Source organism: Oryza glaberrima, chromosome 4 (genome assembly GCF_000147395.1).
Source record: "Oryza glaberrima chromosome 4, OglaRS2, whole genome shotgun sequence".
Classification (NCBI taxonomy): Eukaryota; Viridiplantae; Streptophyta; class Magnoliopsida; order Poales; family Poaceae; genus Oryza; species Oryza glaberrima.
The window spans coordinates 30,340,167-30,359,506 of NC_068329.1; the positions used below are offsets into that span (position 1 = coordinate 30,340,167).

Here is a 19,340-nt window from a genome sequence, read left to right on the forward strand (position 1 = left end):
ACTAAACGGTGCGTTTTTTAAAAAAAATTATAGAAAAGTTGCTTTAAAAAAATCATATTAATCTATTTTTGAAATTTATAATAATTTATACTCAATTAATCATGCGCTATTGGCTCATCTCGTTTTACGTATCTTTCCAATCTTCTCAATCCTCTTCTCCTCAAACTCAGTCTTAGGGAGTAGCGTTGGACTTTTTCCTTCTCCGATCGCTCTCGCGGTGATGGGCTGACTTTAGTGGGCCGCACGGTGAAGCACGGCCCAAGAAGTACTGCCCAGGTCGGCGAGAGGCGAGAGCTCATGAAATTCAACTGCAGTTCATATCATACACAGGCAATCCCCAGGTGCAGCTCCTTCTGCTCGTACAGACATAATACTATAAACACGCAAACCCTTTTAGTAATTATCTTATTATTTCAAGCACAAAAAACGACAGCAGACGACAGTCTATCAGGTGTGCATAGTACAGTCTGGTACAGTATCGGTAAGACTGTATATATCTTAGAGGAAAGCCCAAAGCTGTTTCTTGCTATATCGCGTGCAAAAACGCTGGGACCTGACCTCTCGTTGCTTCAGAAGGAGACCTTGATGCCAAGCAATGCCATGAGCTGGGAGATGAACTCCGGGTGGCCAGGCCATGCCGCGCCGGTCACAAGGTTGCCGTCGGTGAAGCAGCGGTCAATGGGATTGGGCTCCAGCCATGTCGCCCCGCCAAGCACCACGTTGAGCTTCACCGCAGGATACGCCGTGCATTTCCTTCCCTGCATATCATATTATCATCCACAATTAGGGAGACTGGGGAGCATCGCTGCGTGCATCAAACAGGTTTGTGTCCATTTGTGTGAGATTTTCGGAAGCAATTCAGTGATCCTGAATAACTACGCTAAGAAGGATAGTGACATACTGATACTGTAATAGTACGTCTTGTTGCCTACCTTACCACACTATGAAAATGCTTTTACTTTGCAGGAATGATTTAATCATTTAATTATCCATTAATCAAGAATAGATATTGTTGCATTATTTTTGTTTTGTTCAAGGTAAATTTTCCTATCGCTAGGTATTGAGTTGCATGCACCGACCAGTTCAATCCAAAAGCTTAAGCTGATGAGGAAAGACGGACAATTCACTTTATATTCCAACACTAGGTATAGAAGTAATCAAGTAAGTACGATTAATGTAGAGCAATGGTAGAAAATTAATCATTATCATGTACCTGAAGGACTCCAGCAGCAGATAAAATCTGTTGGCCATGGCAAATTGAGGCGACTGGCTTTGCTTTATCCATGAAGCCCTTCACAAGGCTAATGACTTTATCGTTCAGTGCAAGGTACTCAGGAGCCCGTCCACCAGGAATTACAAGTGCATCATAGCTTGATGCATCCACATTGTCAAATGATGCTGTCAAAGCAAAATCGTGACCAGGCTTCTCGCTGTATGTTTGGTCACCTTCAAAGTCATGTATGGCAGTTGGGCATTTCTCCCCAGCACCCTTGTCAGGGCAAACTGCATCAACATGGCAACCAAGGGCTTGAAGAGACTGAAATGGTACCATAACCTCATAATCTTCCATGTAATCCTGTTATAAGCATGTAGTTAAGCAAAGAGGTTCAGCAGAGATGGTATGACTTATGAAAAATGAGGAAAATAAGAAAGTAGTCATACGAATTCAATTGAATGAAATTTCCCTAAACATACCCCACAAAGGAACAATATCCGTTTGTTTGAGCCAGTTACAGAGCCTCCAAGCGCTTTCACAAAAAGGCTGATGAATTCAGGATGTGCATCGTAAGCCACTGCAGTGACAAGATTTCCATCAACTGTGCATTTGTCCATAGTATCAGCTTCTTCCCACTTAGCACCAGCAGCAACCAAAACTGGTTTAACAGCAGGATATGCGGTGCATTTACGGTTCTGGACTACTCCAGCTGCTGCCAAAATCAACTGTCCATGGCAAACTGATGCAATAGGTTTCTTCGCATCAGAGAATTTCCTTACTAAATCAAGAACCTTTTCATCCATGGCGAGATACTCTGGTGCACGGCCTCCAGGAATTACCAAGCCATCATATTCATTGATATTAACCTCATCAAACGAAGCATTAAGTGCGAAATTGTGGCCCCTTGACTCAGCATATGTCTGCATGATGAATCAAAATGAATCTAATTTGTCAAAGCAAACTTATGTTAGAAAGACGAAAAGTACCACCATACTATCACACCTAAAAGAACCAACAATACAGACGATCCTTATAATCGAGTGCTTCAGAGAAAACAAAGATTCCATTACTAAAGGGAGTAGTAGTCCAGTAGACAAAGAGGACCCCCAAATTAGTTTTGAAAGAAGCAACACCATCTAAAGAGAAGCAGGAACTAATGCAATAATATGGGAAACAGACAAGGATATGAATTTATAAGAAATCTCTACAGCAACAGTTAACCCCCAAATCATGAACCAATCAACAGTTCACTTAAGTGACGAAAGAAATAAGAATGGCTGTCTAAGTATATTCAGTATCCAAAATGTTCAAATGATTTTTCCATTCAATCATGCAGAAGAGCTATCCCATTTTGTAGACAGTTAAGGAATATTTCTGCTCATGACTGATTATTCCGTCAAACTTATCTCGCAATGCTAAACCAGATATTTGGAGAATATAAAGAATAACAGATAAAGCTAATGGATCAATCATACCAAGAAATCTGTCATTTCATTATGAGCTCTCAAAAATAAACCTAGTTGCACATATGTTTTCCCTGTCCCGTTGTGTGACTGTGTGTACTCTCCTTTTCTTTCCCCCTTTTGCCAATTGCGATGAGCAGATGTGTATAATCCTAGAAATTACATCCTAAAATTACTCAAAGGCAAGAAAGCGAAGATATTCCTGACCACTCTAGAATGGGAATCCGCCATGTTCAATTCATCAGACCAAGCCCTAACTAGTTATACTAAACCCTATCCAAATCGAGCGGAATCGAATCATTCCAAGTACCTGGTGGCCAATCCCCTGATGGACGGCGGTGCGGCACGAGTCGCCGGCCTTCTTGCCGGGGCAGGCGGCATCCACGGACACCCCGTACGCTTGCAGCGCTTGGAACGGAACCATGGCCTGATCCACAAGATTCCAAGAAAACCCCATTGGAATCGCGAGGACACGAATCGAACACACAAGACACGGAACAAGAGGAAGATTTGCCTCACCTCGTAGTCCTCCATGTAGTCTCCGCAGAGCAGGAGCACCTTCTTGGGAGCCATCTCCGATCACTTCTTGTTCTTGGGTTGGTGAGCTTCCCTAGTCTAGAAGCCTAGAGACTGAGAGTAGTACAGTAGTAATCCAGTTTTTATATATGCCACTGAAGGCTCATCCTCTTCTTGTCTTCTTCTTCTCATGATGCAAACTGTTTCATTCTTTTGAGAATTTCTTTTTCAGTTTTTGCGATCGTGATTTATCCTATCTTTTTTTTATAATGAAATTGTTACTAGTATTTTTGAGTACTTGCTAAATGCCGAAATTCTTAATTAGGAGTAACATCCAATGTTGTTTCTTTGGGGAAAAACCACAAGCCGATTGTGTTTTACAGAAAACATTGCATTTCAGGATTACTCTCTCAATCCTCTCTCTCTCTCTCTCTCTCTTTTTGAGTTTTAATTTGACTTGTAATTTTTGATCTAACGGAAGAAATACACATGCGCCCTAATACAATTTTGAAGGGCATTTGATGATGTGCAACAATATATGCATTTGGTTGTTGGTTTCCCCGTCCAGAAAGGTGTGCATTTGTTGCTCTTAAGAAGGCCATAGAATCTCACGATTGCGTTCAATGATCATGCAGGCAGATAATTTAGCATATAGCAGTACAGTTTGCAAGGGTATACATGTGAGCTTCCCAGGAGACTTAATATACTGATAATCTCGTGGTTTGCGAGCATTGATTTTCAGTCCTGTGATGATTCAATGCGGAACATTTTGGTCAGAAGCAGAGATCCAGTAGGCGCGGCACGATCACGAGTATATTTAAAAGATACTAATTAAGACTAGAGAAAAAAATACGCTCGCGTGTTACAACGGGTGAAGGTTATTTTAATTTAGAGTAAAGTGCATTGGCGGTCCTTAAACTCGTAGGGTTGTGTCATAAAGGTTTCTAAAATCTCAAAATGCATATCCAGGTCCCATAACTTGTCAAAGTGTATCATCTAGGTCCCAAATTGATATATCCCCTCTATAATCCTACGTGACGCTGATGTGGCAATGCCATATGGACGTGACGTGTCCTTTTCTCTTTTTTTTCTTCTTTTATTTTTCTTTTTCGGTTTCTTCTCATTCTTTTTTTTCCTTTTTTTCTACACGGGTCATAGAGAAAGGAGAATAAATGGGAAAAAAGAGAAGAAAAAAAGAAAAAGAAAAAATAATGCCATGTCATGTCTGTGTGGCATGTCACATCAATGTCTCGTAGATTTTTGAAGGGGTTGTGACGATTTGGGACCTAGATAACACATTATGACAAGTTCTAGGATTTGGATATGTATTTTGAGAGTTCAGGGACCTAGATGACACACCCCTACAAGTTTAAGGAATGTTCGTACACTTTACTCTTTAATTTATTGTTGTTATACGATTTATTAGCTAAGATGATATTCACTCTAGGAATTCACGGCTTGGATATATATTTTTCTAGAAAATCATGAGTTGCAATTAGGAGTTGGATCATCTCAAGTTAGCATGTGAGATTTTTAAAGAGATATCTTATATGACTCCTTCGATATTTTTAAAAACAAACGAATTTAAAACCCGACTAAACGGATGTGTATTTCCAAAATCAAACGAACTTAAAGTACTAGAAAAACATTTTCAATTTTTTAATAGTAGAGATAGAGATGATCGTGAGTTGAGAATCACACTCCGTTAACCTGATAAAATAGTTCGTTATGATTATAAGATGATTATATTTGAATGAAGCAGCAAAATTTTACAGAGTCCCAGACGGCCAAATTAGTTGACCTGATAAAATAGTTCCTTCACTCGTTCAGAGGCTGATGCCATCTTAAGAATCTTAGGAAAACTGAGGAACCACATATGTACAATCACACATTACTCTTTCGTGAAGAAAAGAACCCCTCCAAAATGGGGCTGATTATATTACCCATATCAGGCAAAAAATTTATCAAAGAAATATCTTGTCTGTTAGTTAGGAAACTAATACAATACAATAGTTTCAGGATAGATCAGATATATGCTGAACACAACGAGTGCAGCAGTTTTTACACGTAAAGCCCTTTTAATTTATGAAACCTACCCCCGCTTCATACCTGACCTATACTTATCAGTTATCAGCCTTATAAATAAAGGCTTTGGCACTATGAACTTCAAGAACAAAACACAAAGCACCAGAGGAATTTATCCAAATAGATTCACTAAGGCAAGCATTTTCAGCTTTGCTGCATGCAACAAAACCAGAAGGCCCACAGAGCTCAAGAGAAAACAACCCCTACTTTCCGAGCAAAATCATCATCGTCATCATACTCTTCATCATCATCTTCATAAGCATTCTCGTCATCGGATTTGTAGTCCTGGCCTTCGATAGGCTCATAGTAGGACTCCCCCTCCCTCTGGTCATAATTATCAGCATCTTGATTTTCCACGGGATCCACCTCAATAATATCTTCAGCCTCAAGTTTGTCACCATGAGATGAAGATTGCCCATGGCCCTCCACAGGGATGTGGCCTTCGTCTCTGAATTCTTCATCGCCAGATCCACTTTTGTATTCATCAGAACTAATTATGTTGTCACCTTCCTTCTCAGCTTCAGCCAGAGAAGCTTGCCTGTGTGAGACCTCGGCAGATTTATCTTGTTTGGGGCTACAGGCAGATGTGCCATTGGCCCATGCTGCCTCTCTTTTCCGCTGTAAGATGACACTAAGGGGCTTTGGGCCCTCAAAATCAAGCGATGCTTCAGGCTCAACACTTCCATTGGCCTTACTGGAGTCCCTCAAGTTTTTGCGATGAGGGAAGTTGTGTGAGTCAGGCACATCCTTTGTCAAATGCTGGCCATCTGCATTCCTGGAACCTAAAGCAAGTTCACTTGATCTCCGCTGGGTCTGCTCTTCATGTTGTCCTGCCTCCCTATGCCTGGTACCCTGAAATTCCGTGCGCCTAACTGGAGACAGCCTGTCCCGGAGTCTTCTTCTATCTCGCTCTTTCTCGGAGCGAGTATCAACTCTGTCAGGAGATCTTCCAGGAAGCTTTATTCTGCCTTGCAGACGAGAGCTAAGAGTGCTTCCTCGAGAGCTCTGGTGATGATCCCTGTGTGAACGGTGACCATGTGCCCTTTCCCTGTAGCGCTCATCCCTCCGCCGCTGCTCTCCATTGCATTCTGGACTAATTGCCAATGAAGACTCATTTATTCTTCTCCTACGGAGCCGATGACGTAAATCCGATCCATCCATCTCGACACGGTCTCTATCTCTTTGCAGAAACCTTCTTTCTGAGTGGAAAGGCCGTTCCATGCTCCTCTCAGATGATCTACGCCGTTTTCTCTCATAGCCATCATACATATGTCCCATCTGGTCTTGCTCATCCATACCATTGAACTGCTCTCTTTCATGATGTGCACAAACATTAAAATCAGCTGGAGCATATTCATAATCTTCCACTGGATACATATCTCCTCCAAAATCTTCATCATGTAAATAAGCAGCACCATCTGCATCATTGTCCACGAGAACATCAAAACCTGGTGAAGATTCACCCAAAAGTTCATCAGCCTCCCTACTGTTCTGGGGCAGATCATCTGCAGGGGGCATTTCATAACTTTGGTTCCAATCTCGCACAGGATCACTATCCATTGGAAAATGGTTCTGGTAGCACTCAGGATGATCCCCACCTGAAGAAGTAGTGAAGCTTTCCTTAAGTGCTGCTGGCGTACTATTTTTTACCTTCTCTGACTTAGGACAAGACATTGCATTGGAAGCAACCGGTATTGCAACTGTAGCTGTCCTGGCAGAATTAACTGTTGACCGATCAACGGCTGTTTTGCCCCTCTCATTAGTTATTGGAGCACCATGCTGAATGGAATTAGTAGACTGCACAGAATCTTTAATGCCCAACAAATCATTCTTTTGAGTCTGAAGCTGCTCCAAAGGTAAGGAAGAAACTTTTACCACCTGTTCTGATGGATTATTTCCCACTGATTGTGGTCCATGATAAAATGCGCATCTGTCACCTTTCAAGCAGTTTCCCTTTTTAAAGTAATAGCATGGAACCAACTGCTTTCCAGAGTTAAATGGAGCGTAGTGTGAAGAAACCGCAGGCATTCCAGTAGTTGGAGCACCAAACATACCATCAATTGGCTGGGTAAAAGTAGAAGACAGAATTAGACTCCAAATAACTTCACTGGACAAAATAACCAAATAATATTAAGCTTAATAACTAGGAGCAAACACCCTGTTAGTTTCTGATGAACAGAAACATAACAGCAAATTTACTAGTCTTAGACAATGCTGCTTGCTGGCAAGTATTGATAAAAAAACATAATACCAGTGCATAAGGGGAAAAAGGAAGGAAAGGGACATACCGGATGGCGAAACGGACATTTTGGATTCAAGCAATTGCTATTTAACCAGTACCAGCAGTCTCTAGGGTTCATACGAGCATTATCACTGTGACGAAAATCACATTCGTTCCCCTGATGCAAGGAACAAAAAGAATCATTATCAATTAAAATATTCAAGCTAGAAGTTAGTAACAAATCCATGATGGACAAAATATTCATGGTAAATAAGACACAAAAGCCCATAAGGATTAATGTAGCATTTTTTTAGTGTTACATTAATGTTTATATATAGAGAATTGCACATATTTGCATTAATGTAGCATAATTTTGATAGTATTATCAAACAAGATTACAAAGTTACAACACATCAGATTGTGTGACAGATTTGATTTATGGCAAGCGTTTTGCCTCTCTCTAATTTAACCATAGTTCATCAGAACAGCTCCAGAACTAAATCAGTACAGCATCATACGTATTCCAAAATAATAGAGGGGCTAAAAGTAAATGGAATTCTGAGCCGAGCAAGGATTCCCAAAGAGAAACAAAAAAATTGTGAAGCAATGATCTTGAATAACTAGACTAATAAGGATACTGACATATTGTTATAGTGCTCCTGGTGACAAGGGAAGCATTACAATTCCTACCTTACCGTACTACTAAAAGCCATGTAGCCACTGCAATAGCGATATATTGGGAACAAATGCGATAGTAAATTACATTGTTTTCACTTTTCACCCGAAGGAGCATCAATTCAGGACAACCATACCATTCAAATTTTAAATTATAGAGCAGATTCAGAATTTGACCTAGCATAGAAACCCTGAAAAATTCAGGGGCTAACACCAAGAGGCAACAAATACCCCGAACCTGAAGGCACTACGAACTTATATTATTACGTTATCTACATTAAGCATCACATCTTGGATGAGGGGGAATAGCCATATGAAAAGATTCCATCTTGAACCAAAGAAATTCGTGTTTACTTAGCTCAGAAATCAAGATTCCCGAAACGAGGTGCGGAATTCAAATTCTAAGCTCCAATCGAGCAAAGACGAATTACCACCCCGCCCCAAAAACCAAACCAGCTTATATACGAGGGAAAAGAGACGACGAATCGTCGAGAGAGAACGAGCACACACCTTCTTGCATGTGAGGGGCGAGGCGAGGAAGTAGACGCAGTCGGTGTTGCGCCGCAGCGCCTCCTCCTCTGGCGCCAGGGGCCTCGCGCCGGCCTCCGTGCTCGCCTCCCCCGCCGCCGCCGCAGCCGCGGCACCGTCCGCCTCCATGGCCCCCGTCTCGAGAGGAGCCGCCGTCGGGCCCTCCTCCTCCTCCCAACCCCACCCCGCACGAACGCGGCGGCGGGAGGACGCCGATCGCGCGCGCGCGCGCCTCCGGCGGCGGCGGGGAGGGAGGTGGGGCGGGCTAGGGTTCGGCGATGGCGGCGGGATTGGATCTACGTGGAGGGGAGGCGGGTTAGGGTTGGGCGCGACGGGGGAAGGAGGGGTTCGCGTTGCGTTGCGCCCTTCGCCTCTCTTGGCTGCGCGTGTCGACTTGGGGAAATAGGGTTGGGTTGGTGGAGGCCGCAGGTTTTTTTTTAAAAAATAAATAAATAGATAAAATAATTGGGAAAAGGTCGGTATTATAGGCAACGGCGACGGGAGGGTTTTTCTGTAAATCCGATTTGGGTTGCGCTTGCGCCTCTCTGTCTATGCAATAGGTTGACCGTTGAATAGCACAGTGCTACTCCGATTTGAGTACCTCTGTGATGTCTTTGACTCACTGCTCGGTGATGTTAGTGACTTTTTCCATCTATTTAACTCAAAATAATTTTTTATTTAATTATTTATTCATCATATCAAAGTTTGTATAGTAAGACATAAATGCATTGAAAATAGATAAAAACAACAATAATTATATTAGGATTTAATAAAGTGGGATATTATACTATTTTTATTTTTGTACGTACGTGCATAATGAGTGAAATATAAATTTATTTTGAGAAGAGGGGAGTAGTACACCACTACTAATAGAACAACTCTATTTTACATTTTCCTTTTTTTCTCTCTAGGGAATACGTTTTACATTTGAATTCACTTGTTCAATTATTGGATTTGTTCATACGGCCTAGCTGTGGTTGCACTACAACCAGGCATCTAGCAGCAAGCAGCAGCTTCCTGCGCCATGTGTTTGTGCAGCCGAACGGCTACGCTGTGCAACACAGCTTAAAAAAAGCTGTAGCAAAAGTCTACCGAACAAATCCGTTAACTCATCACAACACCCTTGTAAAAGAATTTATTATCTACACTTCTCAAACATCTTTTATGGTAGCCCTCGCCTAATGTGATGTTATTGTCTCCAACTATAACAGGGCCAGCAGTGACGTATCCAGAAAAAAATAGCAAGATGTCTAAGAAATTAGACAAAGGAACAGCAGCTCCCTTTCCATCTATGTATGACAAAAATAAATTTGTAGAGATTATGTGAGTTGTCCATAATCCTCGCATCAATAGTAGAGGCTTGAGCCACATCACTCTTCTGATAGAATTGCCCCAAAGAACTAGGATTTACAAAACTAGTGAAAACCGGATGGTGACAAAAACTCGATTTCTCGGGCTGGTTCGAGGACATAAACCGCTTAGTTTAACAATCAAATTCAAAAAAAGTTCAAAATAGATTTTTATTTTTTTATATAAAAATTAATCGGATTTTGTCGGGATCAAAAAGTTTTTTAAACGGCTTTGGTGAAAACCAAGAAACCGCTCCCTCTTTTTTTTTCTCCTTTTTTGATCGGGAACAGTTTAGTACTATGTGGTCGGGAAAAATAGGGGAGGCAATCGGATTGGGATTCTGTGACATTCAAATGTCACCGAGAATGTCACGGGGGAATGTCACAGAATCCCAATCGGGGGCAATCCAGGTTTCCTCGTCAGAAAGGAGGTGCGATAACAACTGCGACAGATCCTACATTCCAATCCTTTATAACGGCATACGCCGCCATGGATCATGGATCCCATCTCACTCCACGCGAAAGCTCCCACAAATTACAGCTTCCTCCACCACCAGTTGATTCCCTCGCCGTCGTCGCGGATAAGAAACTCGGCGCACACGACGGTGGCAGGCGGCGCAAGGAGAAAGGCAAACACAAACAAGCCCACGCAAAACGGTATTTGCTCACTCTGCCTCAAATCTTACTCTCTTGCCAGTTCGTCGATCTATGTATTCTGTAGAGTGAACCATCGGGAATTCTGTTCTTTAGATTTGGATATTCAACAACAGAAAATATCACAACAGTATATGATTAGCATTAATAATAAAAGCAAAATATTAGGCACTACAGAAAAAACTTCAGATTGACAGCTCCTCTCGAAACTGACATAACCGGACAATCGGTGAAAATCCAGATCCTACAACACGAATTGAAACAATCCTCGTGCGCTTCGATTATTGCAGTTTTTTTTGGTTGAAAGCATGTAGAGGAATCTCAATACACATAAATCCTGATACAATATCAACTAAGTTTAATGTCTAGGAAGACTCGATGAAACATGAAAACAGTGGACTGCCGTGCGAGTTACAAATCATCTAGGATAAGAGTTAAACCGATACTGATTCCTAAGTGGAACCTACAAAATATCAGGTTTCGTGGTTCCGGTGGCCTGCACCGAATAGGTAACAGAGAGTTCTGGAAACATGTACGGCGTACATGCAAGATACAAATTTGGGACTTCTGACGACGTGCATTGTCGAGAGCAAGAGTGCCACCATGCACCGCAGAATCCTCCTGGAAGCCCTGTGATAGTATACCAGGACATGTTAGTATGCAGAGATGAATATGCATAAAAAGACTCTAAATTAAATTTGAGTCGTCAATTAAGATGTGAGTTATTCCGAGCAATAAAAATTAGAGCAAACAGACATACTTCAACCCGCACAATGAGACCATTTTACATTCAATAAGGGACAAAAAACACATGATGCCAATATGTCAACAACTATCGGAGTACACAACATGATAACAGATTACTCAGAAAAGAACATCTCTATCCAGTCATAGGTTTTTAAGGATTAGTGTGGGATTTGGTAATCGTTACAATAAATATAATTATGACATCTTACCAGAAATGGCACCATGTTCTCTCACTTCAGGACAGATACCGTGGATCATTTCCTTGCTTTCCCATCTTATGCACATCCTCAGGTGAAAGTATCTTGATGTACCATACACTATTCACAAAGGACCTACATCATATGAGGAAGGTCAGTTTCAAGAAGAATCATGTCTGATGTTTACTCTCACGAAGGGTCTTGGGTAACTGAGCATCAACATATAGTGACTGACCAACACATATTATTGAAGGAAGAACAGTCTAGTAAAAAAATTTAACATATTAATACACATTAAAGATGTATGACTGAATGCACATGAATTCTGTTTGAGATCACAATTAGGCACCGAACATTGCAAAAATATACTCCATATAACACTAGTACTTTTAAACATATTCATTAGATACTGTCCATGAGCTGTCAACATGTCTTTCAGTGAATGAAGAAGGGATATCCATTCACATTGTACATACCTTTCCTCGATAAGCTATTAGTTGCGGAAACCAGGAAACCAAAGTATTGTACTCCCTCCGTTTCATAATGTAAGACTTTTTAGCATTGCTCACATTCATATAGATGTTAATGAATCTAGACACACATATATTTCTAGATTCATTAACATCTATATGAATGTGGGCAACGCTAGAAAGTCTTACATTATGAAACGGAGGAAGTATAAGATAGCCACTTTTGCACTTGCTAGTCAAGCCAAATTTTGTTGATCTTAGGCACGTTTAATATCTTTAAATTATTTAGATATACAATGAAGTTACAATGCCTGATGTAGATTTGAAATTTTTACTTAGCATGTTAACTTGGCCGTTTTGAGGCCAACATCAATTAAGAGATTCAGTTTGTAGTGTGCACACATGGACAGGGTATGCCAAGTGTAGTACTAAAATTTAAGCAGATTTTTTTGCAACCAAAACATAGAACGGTAAGATGAAACTTAAATTTATATTGCTTACTAAAACTTGAATTTGTAGTGCGCATGCATGGATATTGATTACTAAAACTAATAAATAAATCAGAATTCTGAGAATATTTCTTACTCCCAAGGGTCGTCTCCAAGGAGAAGCACATCATTCTCCCTGTCGACGAATACAAGCTGCCAGCCTGATCTATCAGGGTCGTCCAATTGACCCTTAATGCCGAACATCTGACCCAGTTCTTCTCGAAGTTCAGCATAATTAGAGAACCGGGTGATGTCCAACGACCTCCCAACCGAACCTGACTTGTAAACCTGCAATTTTACAATGGTTCCATGAAAAGAAGAATATATATTTTTTGGAGGAAAAAGAGGAGCTCATATTTGACCTAGCAACAATGCAAATTATACTAGTTACCTTCACAAATGTTCTGGTTGCTGGATCGTTCTCTCCTGTATTTTGCAATAAACCAGAAGAGTCGTCCAAGCAACCATACATTGCATTCTGCAGATAAGTTGATCCAGAAGGGATCGTTGATAAGTTGCCATCCGAAACATTCGAAGTCAGATTAGGAACCATGTTGTACAGGAGGGATGAAGAGTCAACTTGTGGACTAAAAAGGGACTGGTTTTGCACATCACGACCAATTTTGTTTTCAACAGAACCATCTTTGCTTGTGGGTGAGTTATGCAAAACCGAGCCCCCAAAAGACACTGACTGTGAACCCATAAACTTCTGCTTCCATGCCTGTTGCTGCTGCTGCTGCTGCTGCTGCTCACTAGCTACAGGCTGATTAAATCGAGATAAGTCCACAGCTTTCGAACTTCCCTGAAGGAAGCTCGAATCCAACATGTTATCACTACTGCTAGAGGTGATGAAGCTTGAAGAATTCGCATTAGGATCAGAGAAGCCAAATTTTTCTCGCAAATGACTCGGTAATGATGTTGGACTTGGGAGAACTGCACTTGTAGGAACTTGGTAGCTTTGATCTGGTTGAATCTTCTGCTTCTGATCATTCTGAACTTGCTGCATTTGCTGTAGTTGCTGGAGTTGCTGTTGTATAGCACTTGGGCTCAACATCGTTTGGATATTTTGGGCATCAGGATTAATTATCTGTTGCTGGCTTGCTTGCTGCAGAATTTGTTGCTGCAATAATGGGTTGAGGTTGCAGTGTTCTTGAGGGGACTGCATAGGTTGCTGAAGGTGCAAGAATTGCTGTTTTAAGTAACCACCAGAGTGGGAAGCAGCAGCAGCAGCAACTACTGCTTGGTACTGATCGTGATCGCTGCTCAGTAAGGATGGATGGAGCCTCTGTTGTCCCCAGGAGCCAATACCAGGTGACTGAAAGTTCAGAGACTGAAAACCTCCCTCACCAGCAACTCCTCTCAGCCACATTAAAGCATTGCTGTCATCTTAAGTGTGATACAGCAGTTAATAAAAGAACAGAAATATGAATGAGAGATACTAGAAAATGGAATTATGTCAGGCAGATCAATGCATTCTCCATAACAAGAATGCACAGAAAGACAATGAATAAAAAGAATGCATATTATAGAACGTTACATTTGCTACGGAAAAGCCTTATCAAATAACATTGATCCACCTTGGGTGTTTAAGAAATGGAAGGAAGAAATCAACTTTTCACTTACACCATAACTTGTTTTACTTTTAGCCTATATGAGCATTTTATAAAGTTCCCTGATCAATCTCTGTATCCAGAACCATCATTTGAGGCATATTGTTCACAGTAGAGAACACTGACTTGAACTATAGCCTCTTGCTCTTGCACCACAATCTCAACTTCAGGTTATTTTAGTTAGAATCATCAGCTGGTTGATGTGGCAGGTTCAGAAATTTATTAAGGCTGTGGCTTCAGTAATTTGAGTGTGATGGCTAAAACACTATGTAAATGCACCAAATAAACTTCCACATGATAGGCGCACACACATAGCAAGCATACAGCAAAATAGCTTCAAAACTAGTTTATGCCTGACACACAGTAACAAGAATCTTAAGCGTACCATGCAGGGAAGCAACTCCTGAATACCAAGGATGCTTAACTCTCAGTGGGAACAGAGATGGATACATTGGAAAGGTTGTCAATGGTTCAATTTCCCATAAAGAAACTCTTGGTGGCCTTTCCCCTGCAGTTGATTCATCCCAACCAACCTGAAAATATCACACTAGTTAGTGGAACTGTGGAAGCAAGCACTAGTGCAATAACATCTGAAGGCAGTTCCATGATTGTTATAATGAAAACCAGAGGTACAGATCATAAGAAAATGCAACTAAAGAAGATGAAGATAATCAGGAAAGACAACACAAATCACGTTTAAACCCCCACAGCTCTTTAGAACAACCTCAAGTAATATAAAAATTACCTTCACAGATCTCCAATAGGAACTAGGCCAACGGACTGGGTCTGCATCACTAACTTCAGTTATAGTCCCCATATACCTGTGTTTCATTAAAGTGTGCATTGGGCGCATTAGTATATTATGGATTTTTATAGAGGCCCAACTATAAAATTCCCATAAATAATGGGGTGATGTCCTGACAGATGCGCAGATTTTTCAAGAACATCAACGCGTGAAAGCATAAAAAGTACAGATAATGGCAATTTCAGCCACTGGCATAGTCACATACATCCTACAAACATGTATAGGATCTCCTGGTGCTAGGTAACCAAGTATTATCTAAAAAAAGTACCATCATTTATATATTTGGCCTAGATTATAGAATAAGGACTGAGCATTGACATTTGCTAGGTCACCTGCGAACGCTTGATTCCTCAGTCTCAAACAACATCCTGAACCGCATCCCAACCGATATCCGGGTGTGAAAAACAGCCTTGATGTATTTTGACAGTGGTATGACAAATTCTGATGGACTTGCCCTACAAACACTCTTTCTATTAACGGTGTACATGGGGAGGAAAAACAACAATGCATATATACTAATTTAAAAGTCCAACTTACCGGGGGTTGTAGAAAATAGTGAAACGGCTGTTTGTAGCAGCAGCATGAGCTGCTGCTGCAAGGAGACCTATGTGCATGCTATCGCTTGAAAGAACAGAGGAAGGCATCACAGTCTGTGGCCGACTGGCACGTCTTATTCCAAGTAAAAGCTGGTTTTTCTCGTTCCTGAGTCAGAGAATCAACAATGCGCCCTACTCATTAGCACAGGTAAAAAAGAAAATCACAAATGCAAGAGAGATGGAAAACAAACCATATGAAAAGCACAGAATCTCCAGCAACAAGTCTCTTAGCACTGACAAAAACGCTCCAGCCAGTGGTTAGCAGGTGTCGTTTGGGTTGGCCTGTCAAAAACAGCATATTACTACAAAAGATAGTAACATGGCATGTTCAAAAATATAAAACTACTAAACGCAATTACTAACAACATCATTAGTGTTGAGCAGATCCCATTTCATAATCAATACAGCACAAGTACCTCAAGCATATGTACTATCAATATTTATGTTAAGACAACATTTTTTTAGTTATTGTGATCAATACAAAGTACATTCTGTGTCAGAAAACACACTAACAATAAGTTCAACCCTGCAGAAAGATGAGAATTCAAGGCATACAAAAAGAAGCCTACACCGAGAATTATACTGTCCAGTACAGTGATTGCTCATTGTGCAATTTTGTAAGACCTGCGAACTCTAGTAAATATTTCAGTACGCCTCTGAAAGTATCATGTATTCATGTGTCAATTGTAACTTGATCCACTGCTAACCATCCTAACATATTAAAATTTGATATTTTTTATGTGCTTATCCAATTAATGATCTCGTAACTTCATTTCTATGCATAACCCTAATTCAATCAAGTATCTCTTGCTCCATTCACACCAACTGATTTTTAAGTGAAAAAGACGCTTACATCACATTGTGTGAGAATGGTTGAAGTTTTTCTCAGAACACTTGAAAATGTTTTTATTAGGAAGGTTTTAAGCCATGATTACAAAGGGTGAACTTATCGAATGGAAAAGGGGCAGAGATGATTATTAGGAAATTCCCTTTAAGAATATCATAATTCACCGTTATGAAGAATTCAAGACTGCCATAAGCTCTACAGATTTTTAAGAAGTTACCTCGAAAGATGTGCCTGAACTTCCACTCGATGTCATGAATATCCCGTGCAATTAGCTCCTGGGCTGGAGGCTGCTGTGTGAAATCCTACAAACCACACTATACCACCTGTTATTGGCAACAGCAAAACCCAACCACCCAAGAAGTACAAGAAAGGAGCACAGCCCCAAATTACACCACTCATCACACCAGAGGGGGGAAGACGCGCTCAGCAGCACGGCGGGGCACGGAGAACCCCCCGTGCGTGCTGGTGTCGCTCGCCGTCAATGTCTTGCAGAAGTAATTCGTCGGCTGCTTGCTCATTATCCCCATCTCCGCGGGAAGGTACGCATCGTTCTGCTCCTGCTGCACGAATGAACACATCCAAAAAAACCATCAAATTAACCGCATAGAATATTTCACGCCTTCAAACCATCAAAACCTCAGCACTGCAAACATCATGCAAAAACCCCAGGCGCCTTACTGGGTTCAGTGGCTGGAGCGTCATCTGCGCGTACACCTCGTCAGTCTCCACATCCGCCTGCAAAAAAATTGCCAGCCCAAGTCAGCACCGACAGCCATGGAGATAAACCGGAGGAGTGGAGTGGAGGTGACGCCGCATCGATCTGAGAAATGCCCCGAGAAATTAGGGCAAGGAACCACGTACATGCATTGTGACATCGTGGAGCTGGCAGATCAGCTGCGCCGGCAGGTTGGGGTAGTTCGGGATGTGACCCTCCACCTCCTTGTTCGTCGACGCCGCCACCTTCACGTATGCAAAGCTCACCCGCGTCAGAAACAAGAGAAACCAGCAGAGATAGAGAGAGAGAAGCAAAGCAAGCGCGCCCACGAGACGGCTGAGGAGGTGAGCTCAGCCTCACCTGCTCGCTGTGGCCTTGCGGGAAGTAGACGACGCGCGTGCCGACGGTGGGGAGGCAGACGAGCGGGCCGGCGCAGGCGTGCCATAGCTCCGAGTTGAGGCACTTCTTCTCTGCAGCAGCAGCAGCAGCAGCAGCAGATCGAGTCATCAACCAAACGAGAAGGGAAGTAAAGCGAACCGCGAAGCGAAGCGGCGGAAACAAACCTAGCCACCCACCTTCCTCGGGCGGCGCGGGGGGCGGCGGCGGCTGCGGCGGCCCGATGCTGGCCGCCGACGACGAGCTCATCTCCTCCTCCGACCAAACCAGAGAAGCACAAACTCTTAATCTATCCCCTCACAAATCCACCCGAAAACCCCATCCCCCTCCTCAAATCGGCCGCATTCTGCACCACCACCACCACCACCACCAACACCAACACCAACAACAACAAGCATCAACAAACCAGAGAGCAAAGCAAAGCAAAACCAATCCAACCCCCACCCCGCCGGCAAGGGACCAACCAACCTTTCTCTTCCGCTCACCCGAGCTCGGAGATCGCCACCATGGTGGGGAGAAAGGGTGGGGTTGGAGAGAGAGAGAGAGAGAGCGCAAGAGGGGTGGAAATGATTAGGTTTGTGGCATTTAAGCGAGAGAGAGAGAGAGAAGGGTTCGCGTGGTTCGAGTAGTGCGAGTGCGTGTGTGCGTGTGCGCGACGAGGGGGGGCGCAGCGCAGGGGGCCGTACAGTAGCGTGAGCTCCCGCACAGTGTCTGAAGAGTTTTGAAAAAGTTGGGAAGCGAGGGGGTTTTGAAAAAGCCGTATTTTATGGGCTCATGTAAGCGGCTGTCGGGTCGGTGTAACCACGGCCGTTAGAGCAAGTTTAATAGTATAGTCCACTAGTAGTTCCAATTCACCTATAACCAATTTAATAGCTAATTTGTATAATAATTATTTAATATATTATTAATATATGGTCTCACATGTCATATATATTGTGTCTTGAAGTTCGTGCTGCAGCTGGCTATATATCTATAGCCCGTGATCGTTTATCTTATTAAAATATGTTTATAGCTGACTAATAGTCTGCTATTATTATATATGATCTAATGGTGATGAGAGAGATCCATCCACCACCCCGGCATATGCAGCTCTCCATCGCACGCAGCGCAGACTGGTGTTCCCGTGGGGCAGCACTGTTATATCACTGGAGTACTACTACCGTTCCTTGTAACCTGTAGCCCGTGTTGGTTTGTGAACTCCTCCCCGTCTGTGTTACAGTAGTACTGCTCCTCCTACGTGTTTGTCCAGTCCCGTCCTCCAGATTCTACCGGTATCATGAAGTATTGATTTCATTATTTGGGTTAATAATATGGTCTTATGGTGCTAATTTTGTTATATGCTCCCTTCGTCCTAAATAAAATCAATTTCTGTAGTTTAAATTTTGTCCCAAAAAAAATCAACTTCTATCATCCTACCTAACCTTGGCACATAAAACGAAAAGTTTTCTCCCTTAAATACCCTTTACCTACCTATCAACATTACTATTTTTTTAAATAATAAAAGGGCATTTTAGTCATTTTTACTCTTCACTAGTCTCACCTTGGCATGATAGGAATGGGTTTTATGTGGGAGGGAGTACTCCTACTACATATAATTACATATAATGTTAATCGCTCAACAGAATATATTCAACCGGATGTAGGCAATATTTTATATACGTAGAGCTCCGGTGAACAGAGAGGGGAGCATCAGGTATCTTGGGACATACTTTCTCGATACACTGACTATAGTGCTTACAGTCTGTCTAATAAAAGCCATGGT

At 42.0% G+C, this 19,340-nt stretch overlaps 3 protein-coding genes across 5 annotated transcripts; all 3 read right to left on the reverse strand.

Moving 5' to 3' along the window:
* Window positions 1–376: 376 nt before the first annotated feature.
* Window positions 377–3,340, reverse strand: LOC127770293 (protein DJ-1 homolog D). Its single transcript, XM_052295953.1, has 5 exons — window positions 3,199–3,340; window positions 2,990–3,106; window positions 1,696–2,136; window positions 1,214–1,576; window positions 377–758 (listed from the first exon to the last, which is right to left on the reverse strand). The coding sequence occupies exons 1-5, from the start codon at window positions 3,250–3,252 to the stop codon at window positions 570–572; spliced, it is 1,164 nt and encodes a 387-aa protein (XP_052151913.1). The 5' UTR covers window positions 3,253–3,340; the 3' UTR covers window positions 377–569.
* Window positions 3,341–5,092: 1,752 nt separating this feature from the next.
* LOC127770291 (zinc finger CCCH domain-containing protein 32) lies at window positions 5,093–9,084 on the reverse strand. The gene is made up of 3 exons (XM_052295952.1): window positions 8,687–9,084; window positions 7,569–7,679; window positions 5,093–7,344 (listed from the first exon to the last, which is right to left on the reverse strand). Exons 1-3 carry the CDS (start codon window positions 8,831–8,833, stop codon window positions 5,467–5,469), a joined length of 2,136 nt encoding a protein of 711 aa, XP_052151912.1. The 5' UTR covers window positions 8,834–9,084; the 3' UTR covers window positions 5,093–5,466.
* A 1,879-nt stretch (window positions 9,085–10,963) lies between these two features.
* LOC127770081 (auxin response factor 12) lies at window positions 10,964–18,211 on the reverse strand. Of its 3 annotated transcripts, none has more exons than XM_052295755.1 (16): window positions 18,047–18,211; window positions 17,758–17,924; window positions 17,543–17,652; window positions 17,329–17,427; window positions 17,146–17,202; window positions 16,872–17,027; window positions 16,685–16,769; window positions 15,812–15,902; window positions 15,562–15,726; window positions 15,357–15,479; window positions 14,965–15,040; window positions 14,605–14,752; window positions 13,001–13,995; window positions 12,707–12,897; window positions 11,664–11,786; window positions 10,964–11,337 (listed from the first exon to the last, which is right to left on the reverse strand). In XM_052295755.1, exons 2-15 carry the CDS (start codon window positions 17,825–17,827, stop codon window positions 11,690–11,692), a joined length of 2,463 nt encoding a protein of 820 aa, XP_052151715.1. In that variant the 5' UTR covers window positions 17,828–17,924; window positions 18,047–18,211; the 3' UTR covers window positions 10,964–11,337; window positions 11,664–11,689. The 3 variants fall into 3 exon arrangements, with proteins under 3 accessions (XP_052151715.1, XP_052151714.1, XP_052151713.1); XM_052295754.1 differs by having other exon boundaries at window positions 16,872–17,024; window positions 17,746–17,924; XM_052295753.1 differs by having other exon boundaries at window positions 17,746–17,924.
* Window positions 18,212–19,340: the final 1,129 nt, after the last annotated feature.